Source organism: Rutidosis leptorrhynchoides, chromosome 1, assembly GCF_046630445.1.
Source record: "Rutidosis leptorrhynchoides isolate AG116_Rl617_1_P2 chromosome 1, CSIRO_AGI_Rlap_v1, whole genome shotgun sequence".
Classification (NCBI taxonomy): domain Eukaryota; kingdom Viridiplantae; phylum Streptophyta; class Magnoliopsida; order Asterales; family Asteraceae; genus Rutidosis; species Rutidosis leptorrhynchoides.
The window spans coordinates 638,500,374-638,522,571 of NC_092333.1; the positions used below are offsets into that span (position 1 = coordinate 638,500,374).

At 34.0% G+C, this 22,198-nt stretch overlaps 2 protein-coding genes and 2 long non-coding RNA genes across 7 annotated transcripts; 3 read left to right on the forward strand and 1 right to left on the reverse strand.

The window, feature by feature from the left end:
- Nucleotides 1-776: 776 nt before the first annotated feature.
- On the reverse strand, nt 777-5,990 carry LOC139885680 (uncharacterized). Its single transcript, XM_071869431.1, has 3 exons — nt 5,863-5,990; nt 5,664-5,754; nt 777-1,119 (listed from the first exon to the last, which is right to left on the reverse strand). The coding sequence occupies exons 1-3, from the start codon at nt 5,936-5,938 to the stop codon at nt 990-992; spliced, it is 297 nt and encodes a 98-aa protein (XP_071725532.1). The 5' UTR covers nt 5,939-5,990; the 3' UTR covers nt 777-989.
- A 6,854-nt stretch (nt 5,991-12,844) lies between these two features.
- LOC139885682 (uncharacterized) lies at nt 12,845-14,373 on the forward strand. The gene is made up of 3 exons (XR_011772029.1): nt 12,845-13,061; nt 13,250-13,401; nt 14,293-14,373. It is a non-coding gene; the product is annotated as an uncharacterized lncRNA (long non-coding RNA).
- LOC139885681 (BTB/POZ domain-containing protein FBL11-like) lies at nt 14,371-18,382 on the forward strand. Of its 4 annotated transcripts, none has more exons than XM_071869432.1 (10): nt 14,371-14,464; nt 14,564-14,629; nt 14,923-15,049; nt 15,518-15,795; nt 15,898-16,043; nt 16,327-16,657; nt 16,839-17,091; nt 17,183-17,249; nt 17,475-17,543; nt 18,365-18,382. In XM_071869432.1, the coding sequence occupies exons 4-6, from the start codon at nt 15,771-15,773 to the stop codon at nt 16,459-16,461; spliced, it is 306 nt and encodes a 101-aa protein (XP_071725533.1). In that variant the 5' UTR covers nt 14,371-14,464; nt 14,564-14,629; nt 14,923-15,049; nt 15,518-15,770; the 3' UTR covers nt 16,462-16,657; nt 16,839-17,091; nt 17,183-17,249; nt 17,475-17,543; nt 18,365-18,382. The 4 variants fall into 4 exon arrangements, with proteins under 4 accessions (XP_071725533.1, XP_071725534.1, XP_071725535.1 ...); XM_071869433.1 differs by having other exon boundaries at nt 14,923-14,965; XM_071869434.1 differs by lacking the exon at nt 14,923-15,049.
- Nucleotides 18,383-19,681: 1,299 nt separating this feature from the next.
- Nucleotides 19,682-20,490, forward strand: LOC139885683 (uncharacterized). Its single transcript, XR_011772030.1, has 3 exons — nt 19,682-19,891; nt 19,954-20,166; nt 20,263-20,490. It is a non-coding gene; the product is annotated as an uncharacterized lncRNA (long non-coding RNA).
- The last annotated feature ends 1,708 nt before the right edge of the window (nt 20,491-22,198 follow it).

The following is a 22,198-nucleotide window of genomic DNA, read 5'->3' on the forward strand; positions in this document are numbered from 1 at the left end:
CGATTAACAAAGAAAAAACCATTCAATAGATTGAACACCACGTGACGAACCAAGGGAGCCCAACAATAATCACGACAGAGGATCAAGATACGGGGATACCTGCAAATGAAACCACCCATCCAAGACCTCCAATATTGGGGTCCACCGACTAGAAATCACGAGAACAACACCGGTACCTAACAGATCGATTGAAGTATTCAAACTTCATACGCATAACCGACAATCACGAATCGACAATCACGAAAGGACAACCACGAACCCACAAATCGACACCACGCACCCACGAAACCCACAACCACGAAACCCACAACCTCGAAATCCACAACCACGAACCTAAACAACGACAATACCTGAAGTCAAGAGCAGAAGGAAGGCGATGGAGCAAGAGAAAACCGAACCCGCCGGTGGCGGAGAAAGGAAGCGAAACCGCCAGCAGCCGCGAAGCTCCGACAAATCGGAAAAACCCACATAATACTAAGTGCATGACACCTGTAGATCTACGCCGGAAAAGCGATGAGGAAAGATCCGGCAGAACCACCTCATTTTAAATTACTCTAAAATGCACTATCTGCCCACTGCCCTTTATATTTTTATATATACATGTAAATGGCGTTAACATGACTTTAACGGGAAGTATAAAATAATGTTTTCTAAGCATGTTTATAGGTTTTTAGGAATAAAAAGGTCACATGGTACATGACCAACCCACCTCTAAATGTTGGCTTTCAAGATTGGCATTATAGTACACTCGTAGCCAAGCAAAGAATATATTATCAAGGCAAATATTGTAATTGTAATCAAAGGGAATATACAAAATCCATCATAGATGCAAGGCAATTTCTGAACTAAAATTCCATGTGCAAGATTTGCAGCTTTGATAACACTAAGCTACCAGGAAGCAAGACGCAAACTAGCATTATGCAAAACGGATAGAACATTTTTAAAATAAATTTGTCAAGTACTATAACATTCGCAAATCAAGCTAGCATTTAATCTTTATGAGGGTTGGGATCAAGAAATTTGGCATATCGCTCTGACTTTGCTCCAGTCTTATGATCATAGTACTCGACCAATCCAGCACCAGCTATAGCAGCCAACGTGAGTGCCTGTGCATGCAACCTAAATCACCAAAAGCATCCAATTTCAATTACAGGTAGCAAAATGGGTAGCTTAGGTAACGGTTCATATTGCGTTTGAGATGAATAAGGCAAATTTCTGACACTTACCACAACGGGTCGGTGGGTTTGATTGACCAGTTTAAAAAACCTAGTCCATGTATTGATACGTGAAAGATACATATATGCTTTTACAACAAATATAAACTTAGTCCAGCCAAGTTTCAATCCATCTACTGTGTTCAATCGCTTTTCTTTGACTTGAACGTACATACAAACCCAAACCAACCCGTTTTGGGGTAAATGAATTGTATGCTAAGATCCCCTATTTCCATAGTCCCAATTATCACTTGATGTAATTTTTTGTATCTTCATTATACGAACTAAATGCCCCGGTAATTATCCCAAAAAGCTAATATTTTTATAATTAAAATACTTGCTCAGGCAAATATTTTGTAACCAAAACGCAGGTTGAGTTGCGGCCATGTACATAGCAAGTACTACAGAATGAAGTATTTTGCCTATGTTCATCCTTTGCATTGTCAAGATATTATTACACATAATTGAAATTAAAAAAATGGCTACCCCGATTCTTAGCTCAAAACAATTCGGGATAAAATAATAACATAACCATTCAAACATATAACTCAAAAATTCCGTAATCACATAACAGTTCTTTCCATAAGGCATGAAGTGACCCAAATACCCAATCTGATAACACTTGAAGTTTTTGTTCAATGTTCTCCATGTGTGGGGAAAATAATAGTTTAGGCTTGAAAAAAAAAAATGCTGCCCATCATTATTTTCTATTTAGCAACATCACATATATTGGACTTCTATAAAACTGACGAAACAATTAGTTATAGGACATCAAATATAACAGGTGTAGAACGCTTGTTTTCTTGGTACAGATATCCATTTATATAAAGTGCAATGATAGAATCTATTTGAGGAACCTTGAACAATTTTGGAAATTCAGACAACAAGAAAGGACACAGAGAAAGATCCAAACATTAGGTCAAGGTTGCGAAATTCGCTAAGGGAGTAATCGGCAATTCGGGATCAATCGGATTTGACTTTTTATACATTTAGATAATAAATTTCAAAATAATGTGTAAATATAGTTTAAAACTATTAAACATAAACACAAACTACATGATTGTCTAAAATGGTGAACATAATCGTTCATTTGTTAAAAACTGTAAAATTATAGTTTAAATTCATATTAAAATGTTGACCAATTTTGACTTTCAGTTTGATCAACGAATCCGATCGTGACCCATTAACCGGCGTTGACCAATTAATTAATTGGATTTTGGAGAATCGGATCGGCATGTTCTTAAAAAAGAGTAACCGGGGATTAATCGGGAATAATCGGGGTTTTTATATAGTAGTGCTTTAGGTAGGCGCTCACATGAGATCCATACTTTTTCACTTAAACCGATAGGGCCCTGGGCAAGTAATAATTTAACCTAGAGAATCCATCATTGTTAATTATCAGTTAGAATACAAAACACGAGATGAGAACATGTAATTATATTTCAAAACAGAATGCAGCATTCTGGTGTCCATATATTAACATCAGAGTAACAGAAGTGGTTCACAATAAGAGAGAAAAAGTAAAATATGATCACTACTCCACTAGAGAAAAACAGTATTTTGCATATAAAAGCTTTTATTTCCTGCAAAACTGTACAACGTAAAATGTAGATTTAATTTCCTTAAAGGATCTATGCTCCGGGAAGACCACTAAAGCGCTCACTCATTCTACTTTCTCTAACTAGTAGAGAAGGCAAGATGTGCCGTGTGCGGGCAAAGGTTCAGCACGAGTTTAGATTAAATTTAAGATTGGTCATTTTGTTAGTACGAGTTGGCATGGGCCAAGTCTGGTTGAGTAGACGCCTAAAAAAAGTAATTGGCTATTTGCCGTTATAACCCCTACATATACGTTATTATGCATTCATTATGACCAAAGCAAGGTTCAAATCTATTTATATAAAACGTACCTAGGCGTTAGGCCCTTTGAAGCGATGGGGTTAGCACTTCAAGGTTATTCAAGGCGATCTAGTAGCAGAAGACAGTCGAAAGTGTGGCCTCAAAGGTGCCATGCATGAGGTCCCTTGTCACTTTTCAGGATCAGGTTTACAAAGGGCTGTCTTTATGAAGTGAGTTTATATAGATCCATATGACCATCTCAAGGTAGCCTAGTGGTCGGGGCCCTTGCAAGACGTCTCAGGTTCAAATCTTGTGGTGGCCAAGAAGGGTTGAAAAGAGCCGAATCATGATGGGCTGCGTACAGTAAAGTATGGGGTTGGATTACTCGCCCTCTCAGGTAACCCTCACAGGAAAACCTTACAACCTTTTTATATAGATCTATATGAGTTGTTTTTCTTATGGTTTTAATGGGTTTTACACTAGGGATTAGTTGCTACTCGGGGATTAATGTTGTTTTTCTAATGGTTTAAATGATGCTAAAGGGATGTTTTCTAATGGTTTTAATTATTTATTTTTTCCCTTGTTTGTATCACTTTCACCCCAAGTCAGAAGACTAATTCTTACTTCTGTTCTTCAGATACGTTGTAGTATGAAAGTGAAGAAATTTAATACTTAACCGTCTATAAGGTGGCACATGTTATGCAGGAGCAATTTATTACTATGATAATGTGTGTCTCACCAACGTAAGGTGGTCGCCTTAGCGCCTCGGATCATGGGCCCTTAGCCCTCGAATGGCTTAACGTATTTATAAACCAAACTATTTTAAGTAATCTAAAACTTTGAATAGACCATTTTAGGAGGTTGTATACACTACATAAGAGTTTGGAAGACTTGCAAGTCAAGACATACGACCGATTACCCTTTAGCTTTTAACATGTAAATGGCATGCTTTAGAAAAAACACAAACCATATGGACATATTCATAATGCAACTGAAGTGCCAACCCTGGAAAACTATAAATTTGCTAAATCTGCTCTCAATAAGAAATTAAGCCATTTTTAAAAAATATCATGAATCATGATTTGATGTCTACTCAGATAATCAAACCAAGTCATTTAGTCCATATATATATATATATATATATATATATATATATATATATATAGGCAGGATCAATGGGGAAGTAACCAATCGGGGGGAAGCAAAAATTTTTTTTTTTCGTTTTTTTTGAATTTTTTTTTTCCGGCATCAAGATCACACAAAAATATGAACATTTAGAAGAGACACTTCGTGATGAATGTTATTATTTAGGCGGGAAAACGATCGACAAAAATAACATTCAAGATAATATTGTTCGTGAAGAATATGAACGTTTTTTTTTCATGTTTTGTGAAGTAAAATTTAGCCCGATTTAGAGTTTAGGGTTTAGGGTTTGGTGTTTTGGGTTTATTAACCCAAAACACCAAACCCTAAACCCTAAACTCTAAACCGTTCGTGTTAAAAACTCAATCTAAATCCTAAATCTAAACCCTAAACCCTAAATTTCTAAACCTTAATATCTAAACCCTATAAATCCTAATATCTAAACCCTAATATCTAAACCCCAATAGCTAAAACCTCAAAATACGCTCGAAAAACACGATAATTGTTATATATTACTTCTTCGAGCGTTTTCCCGCCAAAATAAAAACATTTATCACAAAGTGTCTCTACTACATGTTCATATTTTCATCTATAGATGTTCGTGAACAAAGTTTTTTCAAAAAACGAAAAAAAAAAAAAAAAAGTTTTTGCTTCCCCCCGCTTCCCCCGAATGGTTACTTCCCTCTTGATCCTACCACTATATATATATATATATATATATATATATATATATATATATATATATATATATATATATATATATATATATATATATATATATATATATGAACACAGTTAGAGATATTTTCCAACTCTTATATCGAATGTTATCACGAGTCTTTTTCTTCCTTCTTCTTTTGTGCTCATAAGCAGTGGCGAGTTTATATACATACTCGTGGGGTCACGGGACACCACTAGTTTGAAAAATTTTAGCAGAAAATACTCTTTAAATTGTATAGGACACTACTAAATTCAAATAAAGGATCCCATAAAATTTTCAGATTTATTATTTTTCTTTTAAAATTTATAGGACACTACTAAATTTAACTACTCGGACCCGATATATTTGTCGAATTCGTAGTATTTTTAAGTAAAACCACTCTAATAACATTCAAATATAATTGGTACTCGAAAAAAAAATTCGGGACCCCATTGAATTATAATCCTAGAATCGCCACTGCTCATAAGTCACAAAGATCAAGCGTTTATATTGGTCAAAATCCAAGTATCAAAACAATGAGGAACAGCAGACGTCAAATTAGGGCTATCTAATTTAGCATCAATCTAAGGTTGTTCATACATAATTAAACCACATAAACATACAATCTTCTATATCTATCTATACAGCTATACAAGGGGTGGTCAATTTGTTACACCTATGAATAATAAATCAATTCAGATTAGGGTATAAACAAAAAAATAATAATAAAGTACAATGATTATTAAAGGTGATATAATTGAAAAACGTACCTAGCGTGAATGAGCCTAACGCTGGTTTTCATACCGGGTTGAGACCAATTGTAAGCAATAGATCCAGCAATTCCACTCAGCCATAAACATCCTTAATTAATTAATTAATTTCACCGTCACAAAATTAAACAAAAAACATAAATCTTATCGATAATACAACAATACTTCGAAATATAAAAAAGGGAAAACGAAAAATTACCAACGGAACGAAGCTTATGTTCAACAATCCATTCCCTGGCGCTATCAATTTTGGATTTATTGTTGGAATCAGCCATTTTTTTGTCGGTACGTTTCAGAGAGATGGAGGCGATGAATAAAAGAGGGCGGTGGGTGGGTGGGTCGAGTATGCAAAACTAGTTTTGAATTTTGCTAACCAATGGGCGTATAATAATGTATTTAAGGTGATGGCTAAGCTTAAACCACTTTTTGTTAATACTACGTACTAAATAACTAAATACTTGCTTGATTAGTTACTCCATTAAAATAATGCTCGTTGTTTTGTTGTAATTTTTCCTTGCTCCGTTTATTAAGTGCTAGGGTGCGTTTGATAAAACTGAATGATTTAGTGCTGAATGATTCAGAATTTGAATGGTTCAAAGCCTCTGAATAAGGTTTGCTCTAAATGAAAATAAGCTGTTTGATAATCATTTAGAATGAACGATATGAACTGACTAAAACTACCTTATTAACGTGTGACATTAATAAAATATTCAATATACTTGTTAGTTAGGTTATCAGGATATGATTTGAGAAGAATATTATAGATAATTTAGGCTTTTAATGGTTAAGAGAGTGTTTCATCTCTGAATGGTTCAGAGCTGAATTCTGAACTATTCAGCACCATATGTCATTCAAAGGTCAGAAACAAACGACTGAATGGTTCAGCCAGTGTCGAACCATTCCATTAAGAGGTAAACAAATGCACCCTTAGTTTATAGTTGCTTGATTGTTTATTCGCGATATCATTCGTTTAGTTTATAGTTAGAGGTTTCGGTGATTGAAAATTTTATATTTGTTGTGTATTCATTTTAGTTCGAGCTTCTAAACTTTCATTTTGTATCTTTCATTCTTTTGATTGAGAACATTTTCTATTGAAAAACGTTTTTGTTTATATACAAATTAGCGTTATTTTTGCTAAAAAAAGAAGAAGAAAAAAATTGCTACGGAGCATTATTTTAATGGAGTAACATTTATAAATATTTCTTACGTCCCGGATTAAATGTCCATCAATAAAAATTCTCCAAAAATTCTCGAAGTATAATAATTTAGTAACATGTTCACTCTACCCTTTTTTTTAAATAAGTCATTGCATTTAAATGACTTCCGAACCAAAAGTAGGAAAGAAATGAAATAATTATTGAAAATTTTATTGACTTACGTATATTAAAAGAGTAAAATTGGAATTTTAGTAGTAACTTTTTAGTATTAGTAAGTAATGGACATTTATTGTGGGACATATACCTAATAAACAGTAATGTGGACTCTTTTTGTGAGACAGATGAGATAGGATTTTCCTAACACTCCTAATGCATTTTAAGCAATTGTACATAAAAGTTATTTATTAATTTGATGGTGACGTTTACATTTTCTATAAAGCGCATTTACAATAGTTCAAAAAATTGTCTTTAACAAAATCTTTATACATCTAAATATAAATATATACTCACTCGGTTCTAAAATAACTGAACCAGTTTGATTTTTGAAGTCTATTAATTTTATCTCTGAATTTATATCTTTTTATTCGATTTATATAATATTTGATAAAAAAAACTATAGTATAAAACTAATTCATTCATATAAAATTTATCAAATATTATATAAATCAAACACAAATATTTATTAACAAATTTATGAAAAATACTTATTATACAATATACTAATTGTGATAAATGGTTGTCACAATCCTATTGGCCCAACACCTCAAATTTCACTCTAGAAACCGAATTACATTCGGGTTGACCCGACCGGGTTGATTCGACCCGACATTGTAGCAAGTTTTTTTTTCCTCTTTTTTTTATGTTTAGCCAAAAAGGCTCCCTTCCCACCTTAATAATAATAATAATAATAATAATAATAATAATAATAGAAATAATAATAATAATAATAATAATAATAATAATAATAATAATGATAATAGAAATAATAGAAATAATAATAATAATAATAATAATAATAATAATAATAATAATAATAATAATAATAATAATAATAATAATAATAATAATAAATTACGATCATCAAATGAGTCATTGTAAAAAATATTCAACATCAACACCAACTCATATTTAAATCCCGCAAAAATGCGTGCTATGAACTAATAATAATAATAATAATAATAATAATAATAATAATAATAATAATAATAATAATAATAATAATAATAATAATAATAATAATAATAATGTCCACCAACCATTTTTTCCACTAGACTCCCCCACCACACCTCCACCACCTTCCGACGTTCCATTCACACCTTCCACCACCGCATCTCCGCCGGAAAACAGTCCATTCTTCCCGGAACTTCAAGCTCCACCGCCGCCGCCACGATCAACTCCGTCAGCTTCATTTCCAGCTAACATTACCTCACTTGATCTTCCGAATTCTTCAAAATCAAAAGCGGTTTCCTCGAAGCTCATAGCAACAGCTGTCACACTTGTGACTGCTGCTGTTATTGTTATTGCAGCTGTTGCTTATTTGAAGTTGAGGAATCGAAGGAGGTACGATCATGATGATTCTGCTATTACTGATGATAAAACTCATACATCTGATAACAGTAGTAGTAGAAGAGTAGTTGTTATTAATCCTACTATTAATATTAATATAAATAATAATCGTAATAATAACAATAATAATAATAATAATAATAATAATAATAATAATAATAATAATAATAATAATAATAAAGAGATATGATTTGATGGATTGAGGGTTGTAGCAGCTAGCAGGAAGATTTTGGGAGAAGATAGAGTCTGTATCATTACTCAATTGAATTTGTGCCCACAAGTTGTTTGTTAAAAGTCCCCAGTTTTTTCTTGGCTTCATGGTTATAATTTTATTGGTGTATGGGGATTTTGTCTCTGTCATTTTAGCTATGCACTACAACTAAAGGTTGTGTGCAGTTATGTCGCATGCCACAGTGAAGTTTCATTGTCCCTTTGTGGGTCTTAGTGGCTGTCAAAATGGGAGTGGAAATGGGCTTGTTAGAAGTTCTCTTATCAAGCATCTTAGTGATCGTCATTGTGGTATCGATGCGCAGGATATCACTCGACATTCTCTTACTTCTAATTTGGGTGTTTATACTGAGGCTGATGTTACTTTTAGGCGTATGGGGATTTGGTTATGTGGTGTTTGCTACAAAACACACACGGTACGTGCTAAGTGCCGTCATGGTAGGGGCCCGGATGTGCCGCCCCCCGATGAGGGAAATGGTGTTGTTCGTTTTGTGCTTCATAATTTTTCCAAGCCACTAGCTCCCTCTTCTCCTGCTCGACTTTGTATTGAGGATGGTTCGGTGCGTGATCATAACGATGGTTTTGACGTGGCTCTCCTGGATCAGTTGTTCTCTAAGGGGTTTCGCACGGTTAAGTCTATCCCTCCCAAGTGTCGTTTGGGGTTTTCTCGGGTTTTGAAAGGTGCTCTTGATAAGGTGATCTCTAAGCCTGATGACATTTCTAGTTGGGTCTCTTTGTTGGTGTTACCCCTTTGTACCCTTAAAACCTTTCGGCCACGGAGTAGTCGTGAGTCTAGGTCTTCGATAAAGCGTCGGCATCAGGAAGAGAATATTTCCCGTGCTATTTGCTCTTGAGGGACAGCTGGTTGGAGTTTACAGCTTGTGAGGGAGTATTTGGCAGAGGATTCTCCTATGTTGTCAGTGGTTGATGATGAGGTCCTTGATTTGGAAGAGCGTAATATTAAGCAGTGTCGTAGGAAGATTTGTGATGGCCATTACACCGCTGCAGCTCGTGTTCTTTCTTCATCAGGCGTTGCTCCTTATAATGACGCCACACTGGCGGACTTGCTGTCTAAGCACCCTTCTTCTATCGCTCCATCCTTGCCTGATATGACGGTTGATCACCTTCACCTCGTTACGACTTCTGCTGTTGTTTTGGGCCAGATTAAAAGTTTTCCTCGGGGCACTTCATGTGGTAGGGATGGTTTACGTGCACAACACCTTATGGATTGCTTGAGTGGTGCTGCTGTGGCAGTCTCGGATGAGTTGGTTGGCTCTATTACCGGAGTCGTTAATCTCTTTCTAGCTGGAAGGTGCCCTATGGAATTAGGAGAGTATATTGCTAGTGCTCCCCTCACACCGCTTGTCAAGCCCGGCGGTGGTCTTCGTCCTATTGCTGTGGGTACTGTTTGGCGACGTCTTGTTTCGAAGGTTGGCGCTGCTATGGTTGGCCAGTCTTTGGGAAGTTACTTCGATGGTCTTCAGTTTGGTGTTGGTGTTTCTTCAGGTGGTGAGGCTATTCTTCATGCTGTGAATCGGCTGATTGAGGATCGTGGCTCTGATGTTGGCCTCTCTATGTTATTAGTTGATTTTCAGAATGCCTTCAATCTAGTTGATCGTACGGTCATGTTACGTGAAGTTCGCAGCCTTTGTCCGAGCATTTCTCGGTGGGTTGAATTTTGCTACTCTAATCCAGCCAGATTGTATTATGGGAATCACACATTATGGTCTTCTCAGGGGGTGCAACAGGGTGATCCCCTTGGTCCGCTGCTTTTTGCTTTGGTCCTACAACCCTTGGTTTCTAAAATCAGAGATAATTTTGAGGTTTGTCTTCAGGCGTGGTATTTGGATGATGGTACTATTATTGGGGACACTTTGGTGGTGGGGAAGGTTTTGCATTTGATTATGGAGGATGGGCCTCGTTTTGGGCTGCATCTCAACGTTGAAAAAACAGAAATTTTCTGGCCTACGGAGGACCCTCGCAGCAGGCAAGTAGGTGTCTTTCCTCCTAATATTGCTCGACCTTTAAATGGTGTTAAGTTGCTTGGGGCCCCCGCAAGTTCCGATCCTGGTTTTAGTAGTGAACTGGTGATGCAAAGGGTGACCAAGTCCATTGCGCTTATGGATAAGGTTGCTAAGCTTGATGATCCTCAGTGTGAGTTGTTGTTGCTTAGGGCATGTACGGGAGTTTCTAAACTCTATTTTTCCTTGCGTACTTGTCCTCCTAGTATATTTGAGGCGGCTCAACGCGCTTTCGATGGAGCCCTTCGATCTTCCTTGGAGCGTATTGTTACTGCTTCAGGGCCTGGGTTTGGTGATTGGCAGTGGCGGCTTGCCACCTTGCCATTTGCATTTGGAGGGCTTGGTGTTTATTCTGCGGGAGATGTTCGTCATTATGCTTTTCTGGCTTCTCGATTACAGTCTGCTGGATTGCAGACCAAGCTCCTACGTCATGCGAGTATTGTTGGTCTTGGTCGTGCTTTTGAAGATGCATTGGGTCTGTTTAATAAAACGGTTGGGTTTGATATTTTAGGTAATCCGAGTGAGGTCGCTGCCCCAATACTCATGAAGAAATTGGCAGATGTTTATTTCACAAAGGTTACCGCTTCTGCAGAATCCACTTTTTCGTTATCTCCCCGACAATCGGCCTTATGGAAATCACAGCAGAGTGATCACACCTCTGCTTGGCTAAGGGCAGTCCCTATTTTGGGGTTGGGTCAGACGATGAACGCAAAGACTTACCGATGTGTGTTGTGCTACCGGTTAGGTGTTCCATTGTTCTCTATCTCGACGGCATGCTCTGCCTGTTCAAGAGTTTTTACTGGGGATATTTTCGGGGATCACGCGGTGTCTTGTGCTGGTATGGTGGGTATTAAGCATCGACATAATATTGTCCGGGATTCCCTTGTTGATGTTTGTTATCGATCTGGGATTTCAGCGAGAAAGGAGGTTGACACTGGGTTGTCTGGAGGGAACGACAGGGCCCTCAGACCTGCAGATGTGTTACTTTATTCCTGGGATTGTGGTCGCGATGTTTGTGTTGACTTGACAGGGTCTTCTCCTTTGACACAGTATGGGCTTTCTGACTTTGTCTCTGGACGTGCTGTGATTGATGCGGCTCGTCGGAAGCGGGTCAAGTACGAATCTAGTTGTCTGGCGATTGGTTATGGTTTCATTCCTTTCTCATTTTCTTCCCTTGGGGAATTAGAGAAGGAGGCTGTTTCTTTGCTAAAGCGGGCTCAGAAGAGTTCGATGGCGCAAGATATTGGTGCCGGTGCTGCTGCTCATATTTTTACTAGGATAGGTTTTGCTATTGCTAGAGGTGTGGGGGCCCAGATTGTCTCTAGGCTTCCCACTAATTTTTTGTAAGTTTTAAAACTTTTAAGTTTATAATAATAATAATAATAAATAATAATAATATAATAATAATAATAATAACAATAATAGTAGTAATAATAATTATTATAATAATCACTATCACTTCACTATTCACTATTATACATTAAAATAGAGTCTCGATTAGCTAATAATTGTTTTCAAAACTACTTTAATTACCGTTAGATTAAAAAATTACAGCTTAATACCCATCGATCCAACGGTCAATAATCACCTACTTAAAATATTAGCTAATAAATCATTCTTAATCAAAATTATACCTTATATACCCTTAAAAAAAAAAAAAAAAACACGCGGACCTTAATTATATTCGGATCCTTACCCACCAAATTACGGGCTAAATCCCTAAATCAATTCATCATCTTCATCTCTTCCAGACCTATCTTCTTCATCTATCATTCTTTCTTCCAAACCTAATCGATACCTAACTTGATTTCGTTCCCTTCATCTTCTCATCTTTTTTGTGATGATACCAAAACCGATCCTCACCAAACCCTAACTAGATTTCGTTCGTTAAAACCGATAATCAATTCTTCGATGTAAGAACTTTCACACATACGTCCGATGAATGCAATTTACTTGACGATCTTCAATTTATACGATCAGATTGTTTTATGAATAATCGATTCAAGTAATCGGTGGTTCTATTTCAATACGGTACGTAAACCAATTATTCCTCATTGAAGACGAATAATTATAAGACCCGCGGTTTATAATGTTGAAATAATCATTGATTCTGAATTTGTAATTTTGTATTTTTATTTATTTTGAAAGAGCTAAAGTGGGTCAAGTATTGAATGATTATGTACAATGGTGCTAACATTAGAAAGTTTGGTGTTGTAATCAACCTTAAGCTGGTAAGTGTTTGCTTTGATTGCAATTTTAGTTTACATTATATTTATGTGTTGGTATTGGAAGTGTTAGCCTAATTTTTGTGGCTCTTTTCTGGAACTTTGCACATTGATGATGCTAGGGTTATCATAGGATATACTGGATGATTATTTATCTGCTACAACTTTTTGCTATAACTTTATCATACAACTTTTGATAAGGTAAGAAAGATATATTTATACTTAGGCGACATTTTGTTTTAAAAAGTATTTGTATTTGTATGCATACCAGTCGTTTGATAAAATGTCGGTGATAACAAGTTTTAGATAGTTTATATTCATAATGAATTATTGAATTTATGATTAATTTGTTAGATTGGTTTATTCGTTCGTTTGCCATTGCCCAGAAGGGCATGAAACTTAATGGGGATTGAAAGTTTCAACATAAATGTTTTAAAGTTCGTGTATAGACTGCACATGTAAGTATACAAGGACCAGCGATTATTCATTGCTACCCAAAGTTCTCCATTTTCATTTGTTCTCACATTGTCTGGGAATCCAGGTAAAATGGCCATCACTTCATCATAATATAGTTAGAAATGTATGTATGTGAGTGCTGGCTATATATGTATTATCACTAATAGGTCAAGGAAAAAATGGTTAAATAGGTTCGAAAAGGTCGAATAGGTCAGGCTGGTCCAGTATGTCATACAAAATGTATTTTAATATGTGAGACCTACCAAAATATATTTTAGTGAAAATATTAATTCGACAAAGTAATCATTTAGAGTATTAAATAAAAGTTGGAGAAGTGTTCTGGATAGTGATAGAATGCGAACTAACACGACAAATTACCCATGTTAACCCATTACCGAACCCATTTGACCTAACTAGATTGCCACCTCTAGCTACAACTGTTCGCTCTTTAGCTAAAATGGAGTTACTCTGAACCAACCTAATTTTAATTTGAAATTATCACAATAACATATATGTAATTGAGCTTTAAACTTTGCCATAAATAAAATTTGTGCAAGCATGATAACTTATATGCTAAACTAATCAATATAACATTATAATTAACATGAAGCAGGTCAAAGTTATGACTATTCTGCTATATCTACTTACAACTTTGATTGAGGATTTATTAGAAACAATTGAATATTAGTATCACATAACAATCTGCACATGTGACCTTATACAGTAAGAATGATGCTCAGTTATTTTCGTTTTCTAATTTAATAAGTATTCTTGACTTTGTGCAATAAATGCATATAGCAAAGTAGTTTATATCATTCACAAACATTCATATAGCCACCTTCCGTGTAGAGTTTCGAAGCATATTACTAAGAAGCAGTTACAGCTTTACCGTATTGAAGCTAGGGGTTAGAAGCTTTAGCATATTGAACGATAGATCTAAGTAAGAGAGTTGCACTAAATACGAGATCTCGTGCAGGATTTGGCTACTCAAATTATAGAGATCTAGGCCTCTTAATTCCTTCAGACGAGAAATATCAGACGAGATTTGAGAGTCAGATTTGAGAGTCAGAAAGATTTGGTCATGGGTTTTGAATGAATGTACTTACGAAAATATATGCAATGAATACTGGGTGTCGATTTTAACTTGGGTAAAACTGATCATTATTTGGTTTAAATTCAAGAATTCTTATCATATTTCATTTACTCAGTGTTTGTAAAGCGTATTATTTTGTATGTTACTGTTGTAGGTGAGCCAAATGGGTCAAGAGGAATATGCGTATTATTTTCCGAACTGCGAGCTATTAGATTAAGGGGTATGTGAAGGTCATTTTTTGATTTAATGGTTATAAAGTTGGTTTTTGAAATCTTTATTTGCTAATAAATATTGTCTTTTAATGTATAAAGGGAAGGGATATATTACAAAAATTAGGGTTTGAGGCTTCCCCTAAAAACGTCACGATGGCTGTTGTAGCCACCATCCCGGTCGTTGCTTCTATCTTCGCCGTTAAATTCGGTTCATGTTTGAGTATTTGATTTTTTTTGCATATTTTTTATTTTTATTTGAAGAAGTTCATACCCAATCTTACATTTTCTTTTGTTGGTGCAGTGTCCTGAATAATCACTTGGAACTATTTATATCGATTATATAGGTGATAAGAACAAGAAAATCTGTTTCGAGTTAAAGATTGTTGAACTGTACTGTAATTGCCATCTGTAGCTGTCATTTTATTATGGTTAGATTTTTATTATGGTTAGATTTTTATTGGGGTAGGGCGGTATCACCAGAGAACTCTTTTTATTATGGTTAGATTTTTATTTATTACAAGGTTCATCTAAATAACAAAAGTAACCCATGAGGTTTTATATTTTTTATGGATACTGACTGTTTGGTGCGTTTTACTCATTACGTTTGTAACAGAAAAGTTATTATAGTATCCGTTGACCTGTTTGGGATAAGAAGTTACCCAAATAGACCCACTCAGAAGTAACTAGGTTGAAATTGCCACCTCTAGTGATGTTCTTCCTATATCTATTCATTTAAAGGCAATGATATTTAACTCTCATTTGTTAAATCTGCTTTCCCGTTTGTTGCATTTGTCACTATTATATATATATATATATATATATATATATATATATATATATATATATATATATATATATATATATATATATATATATATTGTGTCATTTTGTTGCAGATTTTTTCTTCGAAGTATATCTGATATATGTCGTTCCTTAACTTATCTAAGCATTAGAGGGTGTACATTCATAAGTGATACTTGAATATCTTATCTTATATGCAAATGTTTGAAGCTGAACTCGATTGTGGCATGTGACACATTTTTTGGACAAGGATCAATTCTGGCACTTTGTTCTTCAAATGGTGCTGGTTGTGATCATACTTCTTCCGAACCGAATGGAAAGAATGTTCCCCGAGGTTCTAATCTTCAAATGCTGTATATTGGCGGCTGCAAAGGTCCGTTAGTCATCACTTATCTTGTTATAATTGCTAATCTAATCTAATTATTAAGTGAATACGAATTGATATAATCGACATGTTATTTTCCTGTTTAAACAGGCATCAACATGACTTCTTTTTCCAAGCTTATGTCTCAAGCATACAAATTGAAGAATCTTTGTTTGAGGGAAACTGAAGTGGTTGATAACTGCCTTTTAAATTTCTCTGGTTCTTCATTAGAGGATCTTGATGTTTCCAATACCAAGGTATGCATATATAGTTAACGAAAACTGTATTTTGTAGGTAACAGATTTGTTTTGTGGGCTTTATTAAACTATGCTTTGAAGTCTAGAATTTACGTAAACTAACCTTACCTCTTTTCCAAAGTTACTTTAGGTTGATTGCACAAATTGTTTCCCTTTGTTCAGTTTTATCTCTTGGAATATGTGTGACAAATGAAAATTGTGAATTAATAAATCTTCTATAAGACGTTAAAGATTATCATTTTGTGTATTTTGTTACCAATTTACATTGTTCTACTTATTTCAGGTTTCTACTGCTGCTGTGGCTTATGTTATCGCTAGAAATTCTGGTTTGAAATGTTTAAAAGCTCGAGGATGTAACAATTTACACCTGCAAACTGAAGGGGACTTTTTTTTTTTGGGGCAAAAACTTGTACTTTGACCTTGGAAAGTCCTGCAATTTGGATGAAATTAGTGTTGGGTGGGGATTTTCATACTCGTCTCTAACGGATTTGAAGCCTTCCATTTCATTGCTTAAATCAATAGAAGTGGGCTTAGGTGGATTTTTAGGCCATGATGGGCTGAAATTGCTACCTACAATTTGTCCTTTGTTGGAGTCGGTAGTTTTGTATTTTCAGGTATAGTATACATGTAGTATCTCCATACATTTTCCACATATTTATTTTTTCAGCATTTATTTCTTTTATATATTTGTTTCTTTATCTATTTGTGCATAAATAATATATAATATATACTCTGTATAAGCCTTGTTTCAAATAAAATATGTATTTCTATTAATTTATGTTTTCAATTTGGCAGGTGATATCTGATGATCTCATATTGAATTTGCTGGAAACCCTAAGACACCTTAAATCATTTGCAATGTGCCATTGTCTTTGTGAGAGTCGTGAGACGTCTTCATTAATATTCAAAGTCAGTATGCCAAATTTGAGGGAATTGAAACTTGAAAGAGTAGCACCATGGATGAACAATGATGATTTAATCACCCTGGGTCAGAACTGTGAGAACTTAACTTAGTTGTCATTGGTGGGATGCAGACTTCTGAATTCAGGTTTGTACTTGCCATCCGACCTTTTTTATTTGAACTAGAAAATACTACTAAACACTATCACACATATAGCATGTATTTTCTATGATTTCAGGGTCCATAAGAGAGAGCACCAACAACCCTTGTGGCAGTTCCAACTGCACAACATGCTCAAGTGCTCAGTGAGTGTCCTTTTTATTTCATTTTTGTATTTGCATTATGTTGTTGGAGGGTTATTTTAATGAGATTGTAATAGAACTAAACATGTAAAACTAATTATGATGTCGCTGCTTATAATATGTTTCACAAATGCTCCTTATTGTTCTATATATATACTTATACTTATGGTGTCTCTATTGTTCTAGATATGCTCTCACAATTCATGTAGTGTTTTTTTTTTTTTGCAGGAAGTTCACTTAATAAAATAGTCAGGCATGTTTCCTTTGCAGTGATGGATGATCGTTTTTGTGCATATGGTAAGTTGTTTCCTTTTGTTTTCTCATTCTTTCATTCTTCAGTTGGTTGTTGTTATAATGAGATTGTTTCAGCCGCTTCTAATTCGGGTCCTGCCGTTGCGTTGGGGGTTCCATCGTTTCATCAACAAGTTGGACCAACATATACTTTTTCTGCGGTGTTTGACTATTCAGGTTGCACCTTTCTTGCTACTGTAATTTCCATCTGTAGCTGTCATTTCTTCCTGTTGTGCAACTATCGATAATTAAAGATTATTAGTTTGAAAGTCCTTATATTTTTTTATGTCTTGAATTCTTTGTTTTCATGTAAAGATTGTTGAATGGGTGTGCATATTTCTACTTTTTTGTTCAAGTTCATAGGTTTTGTATGTCTGTATTCTAAGATTTTTCGGTAAAATATTTTAAAACAGTTCTGCATTTTTTGTTCAAGTTCACATGTTTTATATGTCTGGATTTTAGGATATTTTTGTCAATATTTCTAAACGATTCTGCATATTTTTTGTTTAAGTCCGTAACTTTTTAAACCTTAAATTCTTGATGTTTTGTAAAGACTCTAAAATGGGTATGCAAATCTTTTTTTTTCCTTTCCAAGTTTGTTTATTTAGTCTAAAGTTCCTGCTGATATTTAATGTGGTTGTGTAAATCTTTATTTGTATGAGTTCATAGCTTTGTAAGTCTTTAAATATTTGATGTAATTGTAAAGATTCTTAAGTATGTTTGCAAATCTTTATTTGTTGGTCATGTTCACACCTTTTGATCTTGATGTGCTGAAAAGATTTTTAAATTGCAGGTATTTGTTCATTTTTTTCCTTATATAAATGTAGAGAAAAACAGGCTTCACGCCTACAAGGTGTAAAATCAGAAACTGTCAGCGATGAACAAACTCCTACAAACTCCTGATTGAAGAAAATGATCTATTGTAGAAACAAGTGTCACATTTGGTGTATGAAATGGTTATTTTCGCAAGCGAACTCCAAATGTAAGAATCGTATAATCATATACTTCACATTTCATTTGTAATCTGTTTGTTGTAATAGCATTGTGATATATTGAGTTTTTGGGTAATACCAGATCACTCTTGCTATAAAAGATAGGAGTTGTGAATAGGTAGTGACGAGTCATTACTATATCTTGTATTTACAAAGCAAAATACTTGCTTCTCATTGGTTTAAACTTACTATTTACACCAACATATATCTATTTTTTTACATCATTGTTATTTATACAAATATTTAAAGGTTTATTATTAATGTTTATTGTTATTATTTTTAATATTATTCTTATCATTATTATTATTATTTAATACTAATATTAATGTTAAGGTTTATTATTAATGTTTATTGTTATATATATGTTTATATTGTGTTTATGTATATTTGCTTATGTTTATAAAAATATTTTGTATATTTATATGCAATGACTTTAGTGGTCTTGGAAAGTAAAACCACTCACAACATGGAGTAAATTCACATTTGGAGTAAATTCACATTATGGAGTGATGCATGAACTCATACACCTTACAACCTGAACGAAGATTGGTTATGCACATGTGATGAAGATTCAAGTCACACAGGTTTTAAGTATACCATGTTGTCAACATCTGAGATAGCCTCGGTAAATTATCTTGATTTTTTTAAACAATTTCTTAATATTATAATAAATTATATCTGCAATAGGTACATGAATTTTTTTTACTTTGCAGTGGAGAAAAGGTTCGCTGCAAACTGTGGGGTGTCCATGATATATTTATTTATGATATAATTGATTATGGTTTAATTTAGGGTTAGTGTTTAGATTTATAGTTTAGGTTTATATTATAGGGTTTAGAGTTTAGGGTTTAGGGTTTAGGTTTAGAATTTAGAGTTTAGATTTAGCGTTTATGGTTTTGGGTTTAGGGTTTGGGCTTAGATTTAGGGTTTGGGGTTAGAATTTAGGGTTTAGAGTTTATGTTTAGGGTTTAGGGTTTTGGATTTAGATTTAGGGTTTAGGTTAGGATTTAGGGTCTAGATTCTAGGGTTTATATTTTGGGGCTTAGGGTTTAGGGTTAGGGTTCAGAGTTTTTAGGGTTTATATTTTAGGGCTTAGGGTTTAGCAGTTAGTTTTCAGCGTTTTTGGGGTTTAGAGTTTAGGTTTAGGGTTTAGGGTTTAGATTTAGGGTTTAGAGTAACATGCTTAAATGCACAAATAAGAAAATTATCTCCTTATCTTATGTACAATTTGATTAACATGCTCAAATGCACAAAATATGTGTCCTCGAAAATCTTTTGTGCTGATGACTTACTTGTCAGGTTCACTTGTCAATGAAGCAGGCTGGACCGATAGATCATCAGATAAAATCTACAAAAACATAGGTACTTACAATAAGTCATTGATGCTCATTAGACCCTATATTTACATTTTCATGCATTTGTAGATGGAACTTGACACCAAATGTAAGCAAAGACCGACAATAAGTTCACTATGGAGTACCTTTGCATTTAGAGTACGCTATCCTCGATATCAAACTTTATAATCTCTCTTGGATCATTAATTTTATTATATTATATATCTTGGTTCAATGGCGCTGTCAAATGGGTGTTCCTGCAATATCTCGAGCGCTGATTGAGCTAATACGACATTTGGTCAGGTATCATAACCTACAAATATGTTTTATATTTTTTAATACCTCTTTAGTGTTATTATATTGTACATGTTTCATATTCTATTTTACATCCATTTGCAGATACTTATAATTCAATTGGAGGTTGTAATGGAGCAACAATTGATGACCATCAACAAGACAACAACTCACTTGAAATGTTAGTCGACTAATTTTAATGTAATATATATTTTTAATTGGCACAAGTCTGTATATACAAATTATTTTAAACGGATTTAAGCAGACGTGCGTTACTCAACTTCAACTCTCCGTATAACAATTTATTTCTTGACACTTACAACAGCTAATTGGTATGTAGATAAGTTTATGAAGCATTATATGTTAATAGTTTGAATTGTCATGCAAACCTTTTGCGTTGATGTTTATGCAATAGGCAAATTATTTGTTTGTTTTATAAAAATACTTGTGTCATTAGTTTTTAAGAACCTATTGGTAGTAAGTATATGTCTTTCAGTCTCTTGGGTTTTTTAATTTTATAAATACATCAAAATAAGTGTTATCTATCATAATAGCTCCAATGTTAAATTTGTAAAAAGATTTTAAAAATTCGCGGGTCTTTATTAGTTTTTATATGTTATCTTTGATTTATTTTAGGTATTATTTTTGGTTTATGGTTAAGGGTTTAGTGTTTAGAGTTTAGATATGGGGTTTAAGGTTTAGGGTCTGGTGTATAGGGTTTAGGATTTAGATTTTAAGAATTTAGGGTTTAGGGTATAGGGTTTAAGGTTTAGGGTTTAGTGTGTAAGGTTAAGAGTTGGTGGTTTAGGGTTGATTTAGGGTTTAGATATAGGGTTTAGAGTTTAGAGTTTAGTGTATAGGGTTTAGGGTTTAGAGTTTAGGGTTTATGGTTTAGACTTAAGGTTTACGGTTTAAATTTTAGAATTTATGGTTTAAGGTTTAGGATATAGGGTTTAGGGCTTATGGTTTTGTTTTTATAATTTATGGTTTAGAGTATAGATATAGGGTTTAAGATTTAGTGTATATGATTTAGGCTTTAGGTTTAGGGTTTATGGTTTAGTGTATATGGTTTAGGGTTTAGGATTTAGGGTTTAGGGTTTAGGGTTGAGATTTTAGAATTTAAGGTTTAGGGTTTAAGGTATAGGGTTTAGGGTTAAGAGTTTAATGTGTACATTAAAGGGTTGGTGGTTTAGGGTTTAGGGTTGGTTTAGGTTTTAGGGCTTAGAGTTTAAGGTTTAGATATAGGGTTTAGGGTCTAGAGTTTAGTGTATTGGGTTTATGGTTTAGATGTTAGGGTTTAGGGTTTAAATTTTAGAATTAATGGTTTAGGGTTTAGGGTATAAGGTTTAGGTTTTAGGGTTTAAGGTTTATTGTTTAACGTTTAGGGATTAGAGTTTAGGGTTTAGTATGTTTAAGGTTTAAATTTAGGGTTTAGGTTTGTGGTTTAGTGTTTAGGGAGCGAAATATGTTGATGAAACTGAAAGTACAATTTGGGTTATCTTTTGACCCATTTGATTCCATTTTTTCCGTATGTTTCAATTGACACATTAAACTAATTTAAGATAAAAACTTCTCCAATCAACCCATATTAGATTAAAAAAAAAAAAAAAAAAAAAAAAAAAAAACCAATTCACCCAATCCCAATTAATTTGGCAATACGATCTAAACTGTCATCCCTCTATCATGTTTAATTGTTCAGATCGTTCACACATAAAAAGAACAATTGATTTTTCTCTAAACTTATTACAATTATCACTCAATACATTTGTATAGTATTTTAACTTCAAAGTTTACATATTGATCAACGTTATATTGTTGAATGATTAATCTACAACAACTTTTCAAACATTTTATCCTAGAACAATTTAAGAAAACATTGAAAAAGATGAATGCATGTATCAACTGTAACGGTGTTGAATTAAAAGTTAAAATTACCTAAGAATATGTGATATGATTCATAAGCATTGGTTGGCCTTCAATAAAGCAACAATTAAATTTAAAACATGGTAATTTCGTTTGCTTCACTGTAATACAACAAGCT